General features: G+C 47.9%; 1 protein-coding gene across 22 annotated transcripts in view; it reads left to right on the top strand.

Moving 5' to 3' along the window:
- The window catches only part of PPP3CC (protein phosphatase 3 catalytic subunit gamma), a 112,348-nt gene that overhangs the window by 53,060 nt on the left and 42,948 nt on the right, over positions 1-16,340 (top strand). For 18 of the 22 annotated variants that reach the window (XR_016211791.1, XR_016211790.1, XR_016211792.1 and 15 more), the window contains one exon: positions 7,838-7,949. The exons of the other annotated variants lie outside the window; for them this stretch is intronic. Coding sequence is in view for 11 of the 18 variants with exons in the window: in XM_070047321.2 (XP_069903422.2) it covers positions 7,838-7,949 (112 nt within the window). In the remaining 7 variants the exon portion in view is untranslated. The remainder of the gene's footprint in view (positions 1-7,837; positions 7,950-16,340) is intronic. 22 annotated transcript variants of the gene reach the window in all.

Here is a 16,340-nt window from a genome sequence, read left to right as displayed (position 1 = left end):
GGTGACGTGTGTTTCATGTCACCCTTCAGAATTTCTTATAAGGCTAGTCTGGTGGCAGTAAATTCTCTCAGTTTTTGCTTACCTGGAAAACGCTACATTTCTCCTTCAATTTTAAAGGATAGCTTCGCTGGATATAATATTCTTGGTTGGAAGTATTTTTTTCTTTTTTAAGGATTTTATTTATTTATTTGAGAGGCAGAGATACAGACAGAGAGAGGGAGAGACAGAGAAACAGGTCTTCCATCTATTGGTTCACTCCCCAGTTGGCTGCAATGGCTGTAGCTGAGCCTGTCCAAAGCCAAGAGCCAGGAGCTTCTTCTGGTCTCCCACACAGGTGCAGGGGCCCAAACACTTGGGCCATCTTCTACTGCTTTCCCAGGCCACAGCAGAGCTGGATCAGAAGAGGAGCAGCCGGGACTTAAACTGGCGCCCATGTGGGATGCCGGTGCTGCAGGTGGAGGCTTAGCCTACAGTGCCACAGTGTCAGCCCTGTATTTTTCTTTTAATACTGAGTGTATCTCCCCACTGTCTTTTGGCCTGTAGGGTTTCTGCTGAGAAGTCGGATGTTAATCTAATTGGTTTTCCTTTATATGTAACTTGACGCTTTTCTCTTAGTGTCTTTAGGATTCTTTTCTTGTCCTTAACTTTTGACAATTTGGTGACAAGACCATTTTTGGCTCAATTGGCTTGGGGTTCTTTGAGCTTCTTGTATCTGGATGTCCATGTCTCTTTCAAGACCTGGGAAACTTTCTACTGTTACTTCATTTAGCAGGTTTTCAACACCTTTTTCCTTTTCTTCTCCTTCAGAATACCTATAATATGAATATTTTATCATTTAATGGTATCCTAGATTTCGCATAGACTTTCTTCATTCTTTTTGATTATTTTCTCTTTATTTGTGTCAGATTGAGTTATTTCAAAATTCTTGTCCTTGAGGTCAGAAATTATTTCTTCCACTGGTCTATTCTGCTGGTGAAGCTCTCAGTTTTATTTTTTATTTCAGTGGCTGTAGATTTCATCTTAAAACTTTCATTTGATTCTTCTCAATGAGTTTTGTCTCCTTAGTAATATTCTCATTGATTTCCTCATGTCTTTAACCTATCTGTATTCTCTTGCAAGTCGTTGACTTTTCTTAAAATTATTATTATTTTGAATTCTAAACCTGTCACTTCGTAGGTTTCCTTCAGTTCAGGATTGCAGGAGGATTATTATGTTCTCTTGAAGGTGTCATGCTACCTTGTTTCTTCATGTCTCCTGTGTCCCTACGTTGATATCTACCCATCTGGTGTACTCGTCCCTTCTTTATGGAGTAGGTTTTACTGTAAAAGAGTTTGTGGTTGGGGTCAGCACTGCGGCATAGTAGATTAAGCCTCCATCTGTGGTGCTAAATCCCAAATTGGTGCCCGTTTGTGTCCTGGCTGCTCCTCTTCTGATCCAGCTCTCTGCTGTGGCCTGGGAAAGCAGAAGAAGATGGACCAAGTGCTTGGGCCCTGCACCCGCTTGGGAGACCGGGATGAAGCTCCTGGCTCCTGGCTTTGGATTGGCCCAGCTCTGGCTGTTGTTTCTCTGTCTCTCCCTCTCTCTTTCTGTAACTCTGACTCTCAAATAAATAAATAAATAAATGTTTTCTTAAAAAAAAAAAAAGAGTTTATGGTTTATTTGGAATGCAGGATATTGCTTGGTTTGTTGTTTTAGCTTTGGGACTAGGTGAGCCCAGGAGTGTGGTCTCTGAGAGATTTCTTTTGTCTTACTCAGGGTCAGCTGTGTCTGTTAGTGACACAGTGGTGAAGTCTGCTGCATTTTGTGGGGCAGAAGTGCGGCTGTGACGTGATGAAGGGTGTCCTTGGGTGTGCCTTGGGTCCACAGAGAGTTCAGTGTCCGTCTCTCTGGCGAATGTGGCAGCCAGAGCCTTGTTCTTGGTGCTGAGAGAGATGAGGGTGGCTGTTCCCTTGTCCTGCTGGCAAACCTGAGTGATGCCAGGGCTCGTGGCACCAATTGTTGTAGCTCTAGGACTGTGTGATGCAGATGGACCCTTGCTCAAGTCCTGCTAGGAAAGTCCAACTGGTGCTGTGGCTTACAAGACCCACAGCTTAGCCTAGGCCCAGAGGGTGTGAAGGGAGCCCTGCAGCAGTCCCACAGGGTGACCACGAAGTGTACAGATTTCACTCTGAGGGTGCGAGTCCAGAGAGGTGGGATACAGGTAGCCTCTTCCCTGTGTCCACCGGCTGGATTCTAATGGCACTGAGAAATTTAGAACAGGTTGTTCCAGGCCTGGTGTTGCAGGGCATACTGTGGTCATTATGCACATTTCCCAGGGTGGGAGCAGATTTGCTATGGGCTGCTTCTGGTGTTGGCCCCCAGAAGCCACGGTGAATCGCCCTGCCTCAGTGGAGTGCGTATTTGTAGCTCCGGGGCTCGTGCCCAGGAACTCCCACAGCTGCAGGGTGCGGGGGACCTGGCCTTTGGCCCACACGCTGCCCTGACTCTGGCTACGATGGGGGTTGGGAGGGGGAAGAAAGGAAAGCGTCGTGGCTGCCCGGCTGCTAGCCCGGCAGCTGCCCAGGCCCCGGTCGGCTCTGCAGGCTGAGGAAGAGTCCCTGGTGACTGCACAGTTCCCTCCCAGCTGGGACCGTGAGCAGCGGGGCGCGCGGTGACTTCCTCCTGCCTGGAGCTGGTGAGAGGCAGTGCTCAGCCGGCAGCTGGCCACGCCGTGAGGCTGGCTGCAGCGGTGATGTCTTCTCTCCTCTTGTCGCACGGAGGCTTCTCCAGAAATCTGTCGGCCACACCCCTGGGGACGTAGTCCTGCCCCTGTTCTCCTAGCCCAGAGCAGTGTACGTTTTGTTATGCCCTATTCAGCCGTCTTGGCTTGCCCCGGTTATTTTCTTTTAAAGATGAGTAAAATACTCAGGAAAATGGGAGAAGACGTGAGTTAATATTAGCATGAAAGAGTGGATATCATTAGTGATTTTACAGCCACTGAAAGGACCGTAAGGTTAACATTAAAAGAAAAATAAGAAAGGAGGGAGGAAGGGAGGTATCGTCACGTTCTTAAAACTGTGTATGTGAAATACTTGACATTTTTTACCTTTTTATAAATAAAATTTTTAAGAGGATAATGACGGAATATTTTGACCAATTGTATGCCAGCTAACTTAACAACGTAGATGGAGTTGAAAATTTCTTCAAAAGAGAAAGACGGTGGGCGTTTGGTGCGGTGGTTAGGTTACCACTTGGGGTGCCCACGCCCCATTTTGGAGCACCTGATTTGAGTTTTGGCTCCTCCACTTCCTTCCAGCTTCCTCCCCACGTGCACCCTGGGAGGTAGTGGGTGATGGCTCCACCCACAGTGGAGATCTAGATGGAGCTCCTGGCTTCTAGGTTCAGCTGGCTTAGCCCTGGCTGTTTGGGAAGTGAACCAGTGTAGGGACGATTTCTCTGTCTGCTCTCTGTCTCTCTGCCTTTCAAATAAAGTGAAAATAAATAAAAATTAAAGAAGAGGAAAGCTACTAAAGCTAATGCAATAAAAAAATAAGCAGGGGCCAGTGCTGTGGCGCAGCAGGTTAACTCCCTGGCCTGAAGCACTGGCATCCCATATGGGGGCCAGTTCGAGACCCGGCTGCTCCTCTTTTGATCCAGTTCTCTGCTGTGGCCTGGGAAAGAAGATGGCCCAATTGCTTGGGTCCCTGCACCCACGTGGGAGACCTGGAAGAAGCTTCTGGCTCCTGGCTTCAGATTAGCGCAGCTCCGGCCATTGCGGCCAACTGGGGAGTGAACCAGCGGATGGAAGACCTCTCTCTCTCTCTCTCTCTCTCTCTCTCTCTCTCTCTCTGCTTCTCCTCTCCTCCTCTGACTTTCAGATAAATAAATAAACCTTAAAAAAAAAGAAAAAATAAGCAAAAACAGTCCTCTGTGTAGTTTTAAAAATTGAATTCATGGGGCCGGCGCTGTGGCACAGCCAGTAAAGCCGCCACCTGTAGTGCCGGCATCCCATATGGGTGCCTGTTAGAGTCCTGGCTGTTTCACTTCTGATCCAGCTCTCTGCTATGGCCTGGGAAGGCAGTAGAAGATGGCCCAAGTCCTTGGGCCCCTGCACCCTCATGGGAGATCTGGAAGAAGCTCCTGACTCCTGGCTTCGGATCAGCACAGCTCCGGCCGTTGTAACCAACTGGGGAGTGAGCCAGTGGATGGAAGACCTCTCTCCCTGTCTCTCACTCTACCTCTCTCTGTAACTCTGTCTTTCAAATAAATAAAATAAATCTTAAAAAAATTGAATTCATGAAACTGAATAAAATGAATTTGCTAAAAACCTTCCAACAATGAAAGCTACAGGCCTAGATAGCTTCATTCTACCAAGCCTTTAAGGAAGAAATATTACCGAATTACACAAACTCTTTCACAAAACAGACAAGGAGGGGTTATTTCCTAACTTGTTTTATGAAGCCAGCAGAGCTAGACAGAAAGTTTATAAGGAAAAAATGCTCTATAGAACAATAGCCCTCAAAAACAGACACAAAAATCCTTAACCAAATGTAGGCAGACAGTGCAGTCACACACACACACACACACACACACACACACACACACTTCACCTGCTGTGCTGCAGTGCCAGCGTCACACACACTTTTTTTTTTTTTTGAAAGTAAAGTAGCACTTATTTAGGTTGGAAACCTCCTGCTGAGTGGCACAGAGGCGGCTTCCAGAGAGGAAGACCCGCAGGGCCAGTGGCAATGAGTTTTTAAGTACGACCTCGGGGACCAAACTGTCAATCAACAAGGAGGTGGTCACACACACATTTTAATAATAACCAAAAGCATATCGCGTCCTAGTGGGGTTCAGCCCAGGAATTCATAATTTAAAATATCAGCCGATGTAATTTGCTGATTGGAAAATGAAAGCATGATCATCTCAACAGATACAGAAAAGGCACCAGACAAAGAGGAACACCGGTCTGTGATCAAGAATCCAAGAAACTCAGGATGGGGGAGTCACGCTCCCTGTGGTGAAGGGCATCGCGTATCGCATTCAGTGTCGCCTCCTCCTTGTCCGATCAGATGTGTTCTCCTTCCTTCCTTGTCTTTCAGGACCCTGCGCTTTCTGTGAATAGAATTCAGTCCTTTTGTCATCTCTCTACCATTTGGGTGTATCTGATGGGTTTGTCATGATTGGTGATGAGTATGCCCTTTGGGCCCGAGTACTGCTTGGAGTGATATGTCCTTTTACCACACCATGTGAGGGGGTACTTTTGAACTTTGCTTTCTTTGCCTAACGGCATTCTGGGAAGTCGCACTCCACGTGAGTTTGAGATCTTTCTCATTTTGTTTATAGCTTCACTGTACTGCATGGTCCTGCTGTATCATAGCGTAGCCTCTCTCGGGCAGGATCCTTTTCCAGTATTTTGCTACCACAAACAGTGCTGCAGCTCAGATATGTATATTTTCATGTTGTTGAGGTGGCATCTTCAGGCTATGCTCCTAGAAGTTAAGGGAATACAGCATTCAGTTTTGTCAGTTTTTGCCAAATTATTATGGTATATAAATTATTTTCATTTTTAGATAAATGTATCCATCATTTCTTTTATTGTCTCTGGATTTCTCTCGTAATTAGTTATAGTTTTTCCCTACACCAAGGTTAGAGAACTCACCCTTGTTTTCTTCTAAGACTTGTCTCTTTTTTTAAAGATTTATTTATTTATTCGAATGTCATAATGACAAGAGAGAGAAGGGGAGGCAGAGAGAGAGAGAGCTCTTCCATATGTTGGTTCACTCCCCAGCTGACTGCAATGGCCCAGGCTGGGCCGATTTGAAGCCAGGAGCTTCTTCCTGGTCTCCCATGTGGGTGCAGGAGCCCAAGCACTTGGGCCATCCTCCACTGCCTTCCCAGGCCATAGCAGAGAGCTGGATTGGAAGTGGAGCAGCTGGGACTTGAACCGGCACTGCATTTACCTGCTATGCCATGTGCCAGCCCCTGGTTCTATTTTTTTATATTTAGTTCCCTCATCCATTTGTCATTTAACATGTATTGTGTGAGATGTGGATCTACTTTTTCTTGTTTGAAATGGTAATCGATTGTCTCGGCGGCCATTTGTTAGGTCATCATTGTGCCGGTGATTTCAGATGCTGCCTTCACTGGGTAGCAGGTTCTGTGTCCTCAGATGCAGTTGCGTGCTATTGGATTGCACCGGTGTATTTGTGTGTGTGTCAAGCCCACCATTTTGACTAGAGAAGCTTGATAGCACGGTGACTTCTGGCAGGGCTAATCCTGTCATAGTTTCTGAGTGTTTTCCTGGCTGTTGTTACATAAAATGTTAGTATTCACTTTTCTAACTCCATAAAATGAGCGGGTTGGTATTTTTATTGAAGTTATAATTTTATAAATTAAGCTGGGGAGACCTGTAATCTTTTAATGTTAATTTATTTTTGGCCGGCGCTGCGGCTCACTAAGCTAATCCTCCACCTGTGGCGCTGGCATCCCAGGTTCTAGTCCTGGTCGGGGTGCCGGATTCTGTCCCAGTTGCCCCTCTTCCAGGCCAGCTCTCTGCTGTGGCCCGGGGGTGCAGTGGAGGGTGGCCCAAGTGCTTGGGCCCTGCACCCGCATGGGAGACCAGGAGAAGCACCTGGTTCCTGGCTTCTGGAGTGGGCACTGGGGAGTGAACCAATGGAAAAGGAAGACCTTTGTTTCTGTCCCTCTCTCACTGTCCACTCTGCCTGTCAAAAAAATAAATAATAAATTAATTAATTAATTTAAAAAAGGAAAGATTTATTTTTATTTATTTTGAGAGGCAGAGTTACAGAGAGAGGGAGACACAGAGATTTCCAGCTGCTGGCTCACTTTCCAAATCCCTCAGTATCCAGGTCCAGGCCAGGATGAAGCCATGAGCCAGAAGCTCCACTCTGGTCTCTCTCACGGGTAGCAAGGGGCAGAGTCCTGGGGCCACCTCCCACCGCCTTCCCAGTGCATTTGCAGGAGCTGGCTTGGAAGTGAGGCAGCCGGAGCTTGAACTGATGCTCTGATATGGGGTGATGGCACTGCAAGCAACAGCTTGACCTGTTGTGCCACAGTGCCAGCCCCGGTTTATATCTACTTCTGTGCTTTTCAGGAGTGTTTTGATATTTTCTTTCTATGGATTTTGCACACTTAAAAATTTATTCCTGTGTATTTAAGCTTCTTTGATACAATTTTAAATGCAGGTTTCTTTATCATGGTATTGTCTATTTATTGTTTGTATATGAAAATGCTGTTCATTTTATATATTTTATGTCCTGAAATTTTACTGAATTCTTGTGTTACTTAAGTTAGATTTATTATTAATTCTGAGTTTTTTCAAGTATGCTATGTTATCTGCAATTAGGAATCATTTAAATTTTGTTGTTTTTTTTTTTAACCTATTCTTAAGCCTCTTATTGACCTCTTCTGTCTAATTCCATTGGCTAATACTCTACTACAATGTTGAATACTTGTGGAAATAGTGAATATTCTTGCATTGTTTCTGATCCTCGTGGGAAAATGCCTCTAGTGGCTCCCCATTAAATAAGACGCAGGTTTTGACTAAGATGTGTAGCGTGCGCGCGCGTTTATGTGTAGATGGCTTTACTAGAGAATTCTAGATGTTTACCTAGAACAAGGGAACAGAAATTAAGGCGAGGTTTCTATGAAGGCTGCACTTCATCCTCTGTCAGATTCTAGGGCAGCAAGCACATCACGTGAAAAGCTGGAAGGTTTCATTTTCGACTTGAGGACAGCAATGAAGTGTGCAGTACAGCAGTCACGTAGATTCGTAGAAATTGTCTGTATGCATTATGATCACAACGAAAATTTTACCCTTGAATTTGTCTTGTAGTGTGTGCTGTATTTGTGGAGTTTGAAGATTAATCATCCCAAAACGTTGTTTCTGCTTCGAGGAAATCATGAATGCAGGCATCTAACAGAGTATTTCACCTTCAAACAGGAATGTAAGTATGATCAGCCCAGAGCCTCTTTCGTTATCTCTGCACTATTCCAAAGTGAGTCCAACGTAAAGTGAAGACAAATACCCAATGGAATGCAGATGCTTTCTGAATTTTTCTTTCTGAGAAGAGCTAAGATTCCACTTTATAGCTCATTTATTTATTTTGAAAGTAACTTTTGAGTTTCCCCACATATGTAAAGTAAGAACTTTGGGATATTTGGAAAACATAGATAAGTCCAAAGAAGATTAAAAACTGTCCATAATCACACTGCCTAGAGATAATCACTGTTATCGCACTTTTGAGGATATAGTTTTCCATTTTTTTCTGTATGTATAAAAACTCATTACGTAATAGTGCATGTATGCATGTCTGTATATTTTGTATGAAGTTGTGCTCATATTACCTGTACTGTTGAGTAAGTTGCTCTTTTAATATGACAGCATTTTCGATATTACTAAACAAATGCTATATTAGTTTTTTAAGTTTCCCATCTTATGAATTCATTCTGTATATGGCCAATTTATATCACAACTGACACATTTAGGTTGTAGCCATCAGTATGCACTGCTGGAATGGTACAAAAAATTTAATGTGTGGGTAAAAGTTTTTTGAAAAATGGAGTGTTACTAGATGATTTAAAATGCCATGAGCTTTAGATTTCTTTGATCAGAAACTAGGTACTCATAATTGGCTTTTTTAAAAGATTTATTTTATTTATTTGAAATACAGAGTTACAGAGAGAGGTCGAGCCAGAGAGAGGTCTTCCATCCGCTGGTTCACTCCCCAAATGGCCACAACTTCCAGACCTCTGCTGATCCGAAGTCAGGAGCCAGGAGCCAGGAGCTTCTTCCGGGCCTTCTATGTGGGTGCAGGGGCCCAAGGACTCGGGCCATCTTCTATTGCTTTCTCAGCCCATAGCAGAGAGCTGGATCAGAAGTGGAGCAGCTGGGAGTTGAACCGGCGCCCATATGGGATGCCAGCACTGCACACCAGGGCTTTAACCCGCTGTGCCACAGCACCAGCCCCACATAATTGGCCTTTAACTAACATCCTAGATGATGGTGATCATGTTGGGGGTGGGGGCAGGAATCCTGCCCCAGGCTGTTACTTGAATTTTTGCTTCCTTCCTTTTGTTTCTTCTTTCCCAGGTAGATACCTGACTATGAGGTGTATATCTTCGTTCATGTCTTTTCTTCAGAGATTTTCTTCCCCAGTTACTTTTTCTAATTGGAAATCTCATCATTTTACCCTCGTACCCTGCATTTTTTTTCATCGTGTCTATCTGCACTTGAGATTTTTTTCTTTTTCTTTTTCTTTTTTTTTTTTTTTTTTAGTATTTTATGAGTTCCACATCTTCACTAGCACTTAGTATGTTTGGTTTTGTGAAAATGTTTTGAAGATTTATGTATTTACTTGAGAGACAGACAGGTCTTCATCCTCTGGTTAACTTTCCCAAATGGCTGCAATGGCCAGGGCTGCTCCGATCCGAATCCGGGAGCCAGGAGCTTCCTCCTGGTCTCCCACGTGGGTGCAGGGGCCCAAGGACCTGGGCCAGCCTCCACCACCCTCCCAGGCCATTAGCAGAAAGCTGAATAAGAAGCTGAACAGCTGGGACTTGAACCAGTGCCCACATGGAATGCTGGCACCGTAGGCAGACGCCCAACCCAGTATGCCACAGCACTGGCCCTAGCACTTGAGATTCTGTGTGTGTGTGTGTGTGTGTGTGTGTGTGTATAATATTTCCCACCACCAAAATACAAGTCCCAGGAAAACAGGGACATATTTTATTCACTGTTTTCCCAAAACAATATTTGATTGCTCACAAAGATAATAAATATGGGTTGGAGGCTGGCATTGTGGCACAGCAGGTTAAGCTGCCGCCTGCAACACTGGCATCCCGTATGGGCTCCAGTTCAATCCCGGCTGCGTCACTTCCCATCAAGCTCCTGCTCCTGTGCCTGAGAGGGCAGTGGAAGATGGTCCGAGCTCTTGGGACCCTGCCACCCATACGGGAGACCAGGGTGGAACTCCCGACTCCTGGCTTTGGCCTGGTCCAGCCTCAGCCATTGTGGCCATATGGGGAGTGGAACGGTAGATGGAAGATCTCTATCTTGTTCTGTGTCTCCCTCTCTCTCTCCATAACTCTGCCTTTCAAACGAACAAATAAATCTTTAAATAAGGTGCCGATGCTGTGGCATAGTGGGTGAAGCCACCGCCTGCAGTGCTGGCATCCCATATGGGTGCTGGTTTGAGTCCCAGCTACTCCACCTCTGAGCCAGCTCTCTGCTGTGGCCTGGGAAAGCAGTAGAAGATGCCCCAAGTGCTTGGGCCCTTGCACCCATGTGGGAGACCCAGAAGTTCCTGGCTCCTGGCTTTGGATAGGCATAGCTCCGGCCGTTGTGGCCATCTGGGGAGTGAACCAGTGGATGGAAGACCTCTCTCTCTCTGCCCCTGCCTCTGTAACTCTGCCTTTCAAATAAATGAATATCTTAAAAAAAAAAAAAAGCAGTTACAAAAATCCTCTAACTTCACAAAAGTCTGCTGTGCTTCCAAGAACCTATGATTTCCTTAAAAATACATAAATAAATATGTGTTGAATTAATTAATTTGAATAAATGAACTTCTGTGATTTCTTTGTTTGAAATAAATTGTCAAAAGAGAATTACTAGATCGGAGGGTGTACACATTTTTTTCAAAGCCAGAATTAGAGAGGGATAGGCAAAAGCAGAGTCAGAGAGATTTCCCATCTGCTGGTTCACTTCCCAAATGACCGCAAATGGCCAGGGTTGGGCCAGACCAGAGCCAAGAGCCAGGAGCTTCATCTGCATCTCTCACTTGGGTATGGGGCCATCTTCCACTGCTTTCCCAGGTGCGTTAACAAGGAGCTGGATGGGAAGTGGAGCAACCAGGATTCAAACCTAAGACCATATGAGGATGCCGGCCGTGTGGGAGGAGGCGTAACCCGCTGAGTTACAGTGCTGGCCCTGAGGGCATACACAGTTTACAGACTTTTGACACATATGCTAAACAGTCCTCTAACACACACACACACACACACACACACTTAACCAGTATATACTCTTAAGACATTTTTATATTAAAATTTGTTTATATATTTTCTTTTTAATTGGAAGGTGAGAGACTTGGAAAGATCTTCTGTTCACTGACTCATTCCCCAAATGCTGGGATAGCCAGGCCTGGGCCAGGTTGAAGTCAGGAGACAGGAACTCCAGCAGGGTCTTCCACATGGGTGGCAGGGCCTGCTGCCTTCCAGGGTGCACATTAGCAGGAAGCTGGAGTTGGAAGCCGGGCTGGGACTCAAACCCAGGCCCTCTGACATGGGATGTGGGCTTCCCAAGTAGCATCAACCACTGCACCAGATGCTGCCCCCTTTTGTATTTTTAAATTGAACAGAAAATACTTAAATAAACACAAAATTATACCTGTTTTGATACCTAAAATGTTAGTATTTTCCTCTATAAAATAAGGAAGCTAAACTAAAGCTCTTGGGTTTTATCTGGCTCTAAACTCTAGTCCTCTCTCCAAAAACCCTGAATATATAAAAATAGTGTTCATACAATTCATATTTGGATCGTAGATTTACTTTGTGTCTCATTTTTCTTCAGATTATTATCTAAGAGGGAGATATTATATATTTAAACTTTTACTCCTAAAATAATAGTTAAAATTTTAAAAAGACTTTGAAACTTTTTTTCAGAGACTCAGAGTTTATCCAGCCTGTACCATCCCTTCATTGTTTATTACCTCATAATTTCTTGGTGTTTTGTATGCTCATATTAGTTCTTGTTACCCTTAGCTTCCTACAGTGGAGGTGGTAGTTATAATGACAGCCTACCTCCGAGTAGGGCCTGGAAGGAAAGGTCATTGTTACGAACAAGAACTTTCAGAGTATGAACATTGTTTACAGTTACCTATTCCTCTGAGAGACACAGAAGGAGAGAGAGAGAGAGAGAGAGTGAGTGATGGGTGAGTGAGTGATGGGTGAGTGAGTGATGGGTGAGTGAGTGATGGGTGAGTGGGTGATGGGTGAGTGGGTGATGGGTGGGTGATGGGTGAGTGAGTGGGTGATGGGTGGGTGAGTGGGTGGTGGGTGAGTGGGTGATGGGTGAGTGAGTGGGTGATGGGTGGGTGAGTGGGTGATGGGTGGGTGAGTGGGTGATGGGTAACTGAGTGGGTGAGTGATGGGTGAGTGAGTGATGAGTGAATGAGTGAGTGGGTGAGTGGGTGATGGGTGAGTGGGTGATGGGTGGGTGATGGGTGGGTGAGTGGGTGGTGGGTGAGTGGGTGATGGGTGAGTGAGTGGGTGATGGGTGGGTGAGTGGGTGATGGGTGGGTGAGTGGGTGATGGGTGAGTGGGTGATGGGTGAGTGAGTGGGTGATGGGTAACTGAGTGGGTGAGTGATGGGTGAGTGAGTGATGAGTGAATGAGTGAGTGGGTGAGTGGGTGATGGGTGAGTGGGTGATGGGTGAGTGGGTGATGGGTGAGTGAGTGGATGAGTGAGTGGGTGATGGGTGAGTGGGTGATGGGTGAGTGGGTGGGTGATGGGTGAGTGAGTGATTGAGTGAGTGATGGGTGAGTGAGTGAGCGATGGGTGAGTGATGGGTGAGTGATGGGTGAGTGAGTAAGAGAGTTCCCATCCACTGATTCACTCACCGGTGCCCACAGTGCCCCAGCCCAGTCCGCAGCCAGGAGCTATAGAGCCTGGTCTCCCCTGCACCTGAGCCGTCTCTGCTGCCTCACAGAGTCTGCATTAGCAGGGAGCTGGAGTCGGGATCCAGAGCCAGGCGTCAGACCCAGGCACTCCTGCGTGAGGCCCGGGGTCTTCACTAGCCGGTGGGCAACGCTTGCCCCCTGAACACTTTTCAGAAACTCCTCTGACAGAAAAGTCAGCCACAAGCAGGCAAGGTTCAGGTCATTTGGCCCTTGGAGATCTACGAGAAGAAACACTTGAAACCAGCAGATAATTATCACAAGTTTTAAAAACTTAATGTACTGCTGGTGGCTGTTTAAATTGTCCTAGACTGTTTGAACAGCAGCGTTATGGCATCTGTGAAACCTTCGGTGTGCGTCCCTTGCCCCAGCAGTCGGGGGTGTAAGACTTGATCCTGCAGATTGTGCCGGGTTCTTATTGCTGCACATTCAGTGGTTAAAAGAGCACATTTGTCGTCCTGCAGTTAATGTAAGCCGGAGTCCAGGCACAGTGTAGCTGCACTCTCTGCTCAGTTTGTTTTCTGTTGCTAATAAAATCATACCACACACACTGGATATGTTAGACAGAGAGGAGGTCAATTTTGGATCATGGCTCTGGCCCGGAGTTAAGGGGCCACACCTGTGGATGGTCTTGTTGCAGGCAGTGCCATCACCTGACAGGAGACAGGCAGAACAGGTGTGTGTGTGTGCATAAATATGTGTGTGTGCACACACGTGTGTCTTTGCTCATGCTGCTCTCTCTCCCTCTCCATGTAAGTCCACCGGGATTCAATTGTGTGTGTGTGTGTGCTGGTCTCTCTCCCGTGTGTGTGTGTGCGTGTGTGCGCACTCATGCTGGTCCCACTCCCTCTCCGTGAAGGGCCACCGGGGTTCATTCGTGTGTGTGTGTGTGTGTGTGTGTTGGTCTCTCTCCCGTGTGTGTGTGTGTGTGTGTGTGTGTGTTGGTCTCTCTCCCGTGTGTGTGTGTGTGTGTGTGCTCATGCTGGTCCCACTCCCTCTCCGTGAAGGGCCACCGGGATTCAGTCATGTGGGCTCCACCTCGATGATCTCATCTGATGGTGCTCATCTCCCAGAGGCCCCGCCTAGTTCGGTTACGTTTCCACCCTCTCACACCCTACACAGGGGATGAAACAAGCCATATTCAAACAACTGCAAGGTCATATGAGCTGAAACCAGCTGCTGCCAGGTGGTGGCTCTTGTGTGTGACTGGGGGTCCATTTCATGGTCAGTAGTTGTGGGCAGTCCTCGCAGCTGTGGCTTAAGGTCCCTGTTTTCCTGGAAGCCCCATTTGGAGAGACTGCCTACACTGACTGGCACTTGGTGCCCAGGCTGGCTCCCAGTAGCGGTGTTTGCATCTTCTAGGACAGCTCCGATGCCTTGCTGACTGCGCCGCTCGGCCAGCTCTGAAAGGCTCCCCTGACGCGGGCAGCTCCCCCACCAGCCTCCCCTTTGCCGTGTAACGGATCCTAGTGGTGCCAGACTCCTCGATTCACGGTCCCACCCACCTAACAGGGAGTGGACTGTACCAATGCAGGTCATCTTACAGTCCTGACCGACACAGGTACCGGACAAAAGGCCAGAAACAAGTGGATGCTAAGGGTGTTCCTTGCCAAGTTACTTGTAACAACCACAGAAAACTAAGTTAATAAGTGATTAAATAAGTGATAACACATTTTTAAAAATGGAGTACTGAGCAACAATTGAAGGACAGGTGTGTGAGTGTGTGAGGGTGCACTGATGGTGGGGAGTGTGTGAGGAGTGTGCACTGATGGTGGGGTGTCGCTCCCCCTCTTCATGGAGGAACGACACAAGACCCTGCCTAGGCTTCATATCCAAGTCACGGCACCATTATGTCTCTCCCCCTCTTCGTGGAGGAACGACACAGGACCCTGCGCTGTTCTTTTATCTGCTCGGCCCTCCCCGGGTTTGCTGCTGGTTCTTCCCGGGTTGGCTACCGTCCCTTCCACCTCCGTGGAAGGGCGGTTCCCCCTAGCCACTTTCCCCACTTCCGCAGGAGAGTGGCACACCGCCGACCGGCTCTCTCGGGGGCTGCACAGGTGTTATTCAGATAGATGTTCCCCTTAGATGTTCCTCGTGCATGTTGTCTCTCTCCTCCTTTATAGTCCTCTTCCGCCAATCCCAACTCTGCTACCCACATGCTGAGTACGCTGCTCTCCTCCAATCAGGAGTAGGTCCTACAGTTTATTGGTTGAACTGGAGGCAGCTGTGTAGAAGCTGTTTCTCCCTTCTCAGCGCCATATTGTGGGAGAGCAGATGCATAGAATAAGTCTTAATTCCAGTAACTTAGTCTAGTCCGAGTTGCTCCCCACAGTGGGGGAGTGTGTGAGGAGTGTGCACTGATGGTGGGGGAGTGTGTGAGGAGGGTGCACTGATGGTGGGGGAGTGTGTGAGGGTGCACTGATGGTGGGGAGTGTGTGAGGAGTGTGCACTGATGGTGGGGGAGTGTGTGAGGAGTGTGCACTGATGGTGGGGGAGTATGTGAGGGTGCACTGATGGTGGGGGAGTGTGTGACGAGGGTGCACTGATGGTGGGGAGTGTGTGAGGGTGCACTGATGGTGGGGGAGTGTGTGAGGAGTGTGCACTGATGGTGGGGGAGTGTGTGAGGAGTGTGCACTGATGGTGGGGAGTGTGTGAGGAGTGTGCACTGATGGTGGGGGAGTATGTGAGGGTGCACTGATGGTGGGGGAGTGTGTGACGAGGGTGCACTGATGGTGGGGAGTGTGTGAGGGTGCACTGATGGTGGGGGAGTGTGTGAGGGTGCACTGATGGTGGGGAAGTGTGTGAGGAGTGTGCACTGATGGTGGGGAGTGTGTGAGGGTGCACTGATGGTGGGGGAGTGTGTGAGGGTGCACTGATGGTGGGGGAGTGTGTGAGGAGTGTGCACTGATGGTGGGGGAGTGTGTGAGGAGGGTGCACTGATGGTGGGGGAGTGTGTGAGGAGTGTGCACTGATGGTGGTGAGTGTGTGAGGGTGCACTGATGGTGGGGGAGTGTGTGAGGAGTGTGCACTGATGGTGGGGGAGTGTGTGACGAGGGTGCACTGATGGTGGGGGAGTGTGTGAGGAGTGTGCACTGATGGTGGGGGAGTGTGTGAGGAGTGTGCACTGATGGTGGGGGAGTGTGTGAGGAGTGTGCACTGATGGTGGGGGAGTGTGTGAGGGTGCACTGATGGGGGAGTGTGTGAGGAGTGTGCACTGATGGTGGGGGGAGTGTGTGAGGGTGCACTGATGGTGGGGGAGTGTGTGAGGGTGCACTGATGGTGGGGGAGTGTGTGAGGAGTGTGCACTGATGGTGGGGGAGTGTGTGAGGAGTGTGCACTGATGGTGGGGGAGTGTGTGAGGGTGCACTGATGGTGGGGGAGTGTGTGAGGAGTGTGCACTGATGGTGGGGGGAGTGTGTGAGGGTGCACTGATGGTGGGGGAGTGTGTGAGGGTGCACTGATGGTGGGGAAGTGTGTGAGGAGTGTGCACTGATGGTGGGGAGTGTGTGAGGGTGCACTGATGGTGGGGGAGTGTGTGAGGAGTGTGCACTGATGGTGGGGGGAGTGTGTGAGGGTGCACTGATGGTGGGGGAGTGTGTGAGGGTGCACTGATGGTGGGGAAGTGTGTGAGGAGTGTGCACTGATGGTGGGGAGTGTGTGAG

The sequence above is a fragment of the Oryctolagus cuniculus genome, chromosome 8 (genome assembly GCF_051225735.1).
Source record: "Oryctolagus cuniculus isolate XC-2025 breed Fujian yellow rabbit chromosome 8, ASM5122573v1, whole genome shotgun sequence".
Lineage (NCBI taxonomy): Eukaryota > Metazoa > Chordata > Mammalia > Lagomorpha > Leporidae > Oryctolagus > Oryctolagus cuniculus.
The sequence above is the reverse complement of the archived record's forward strand: the minus strand, read 5'-3'. Positions and strand labels throughout refer to the sequence as shown.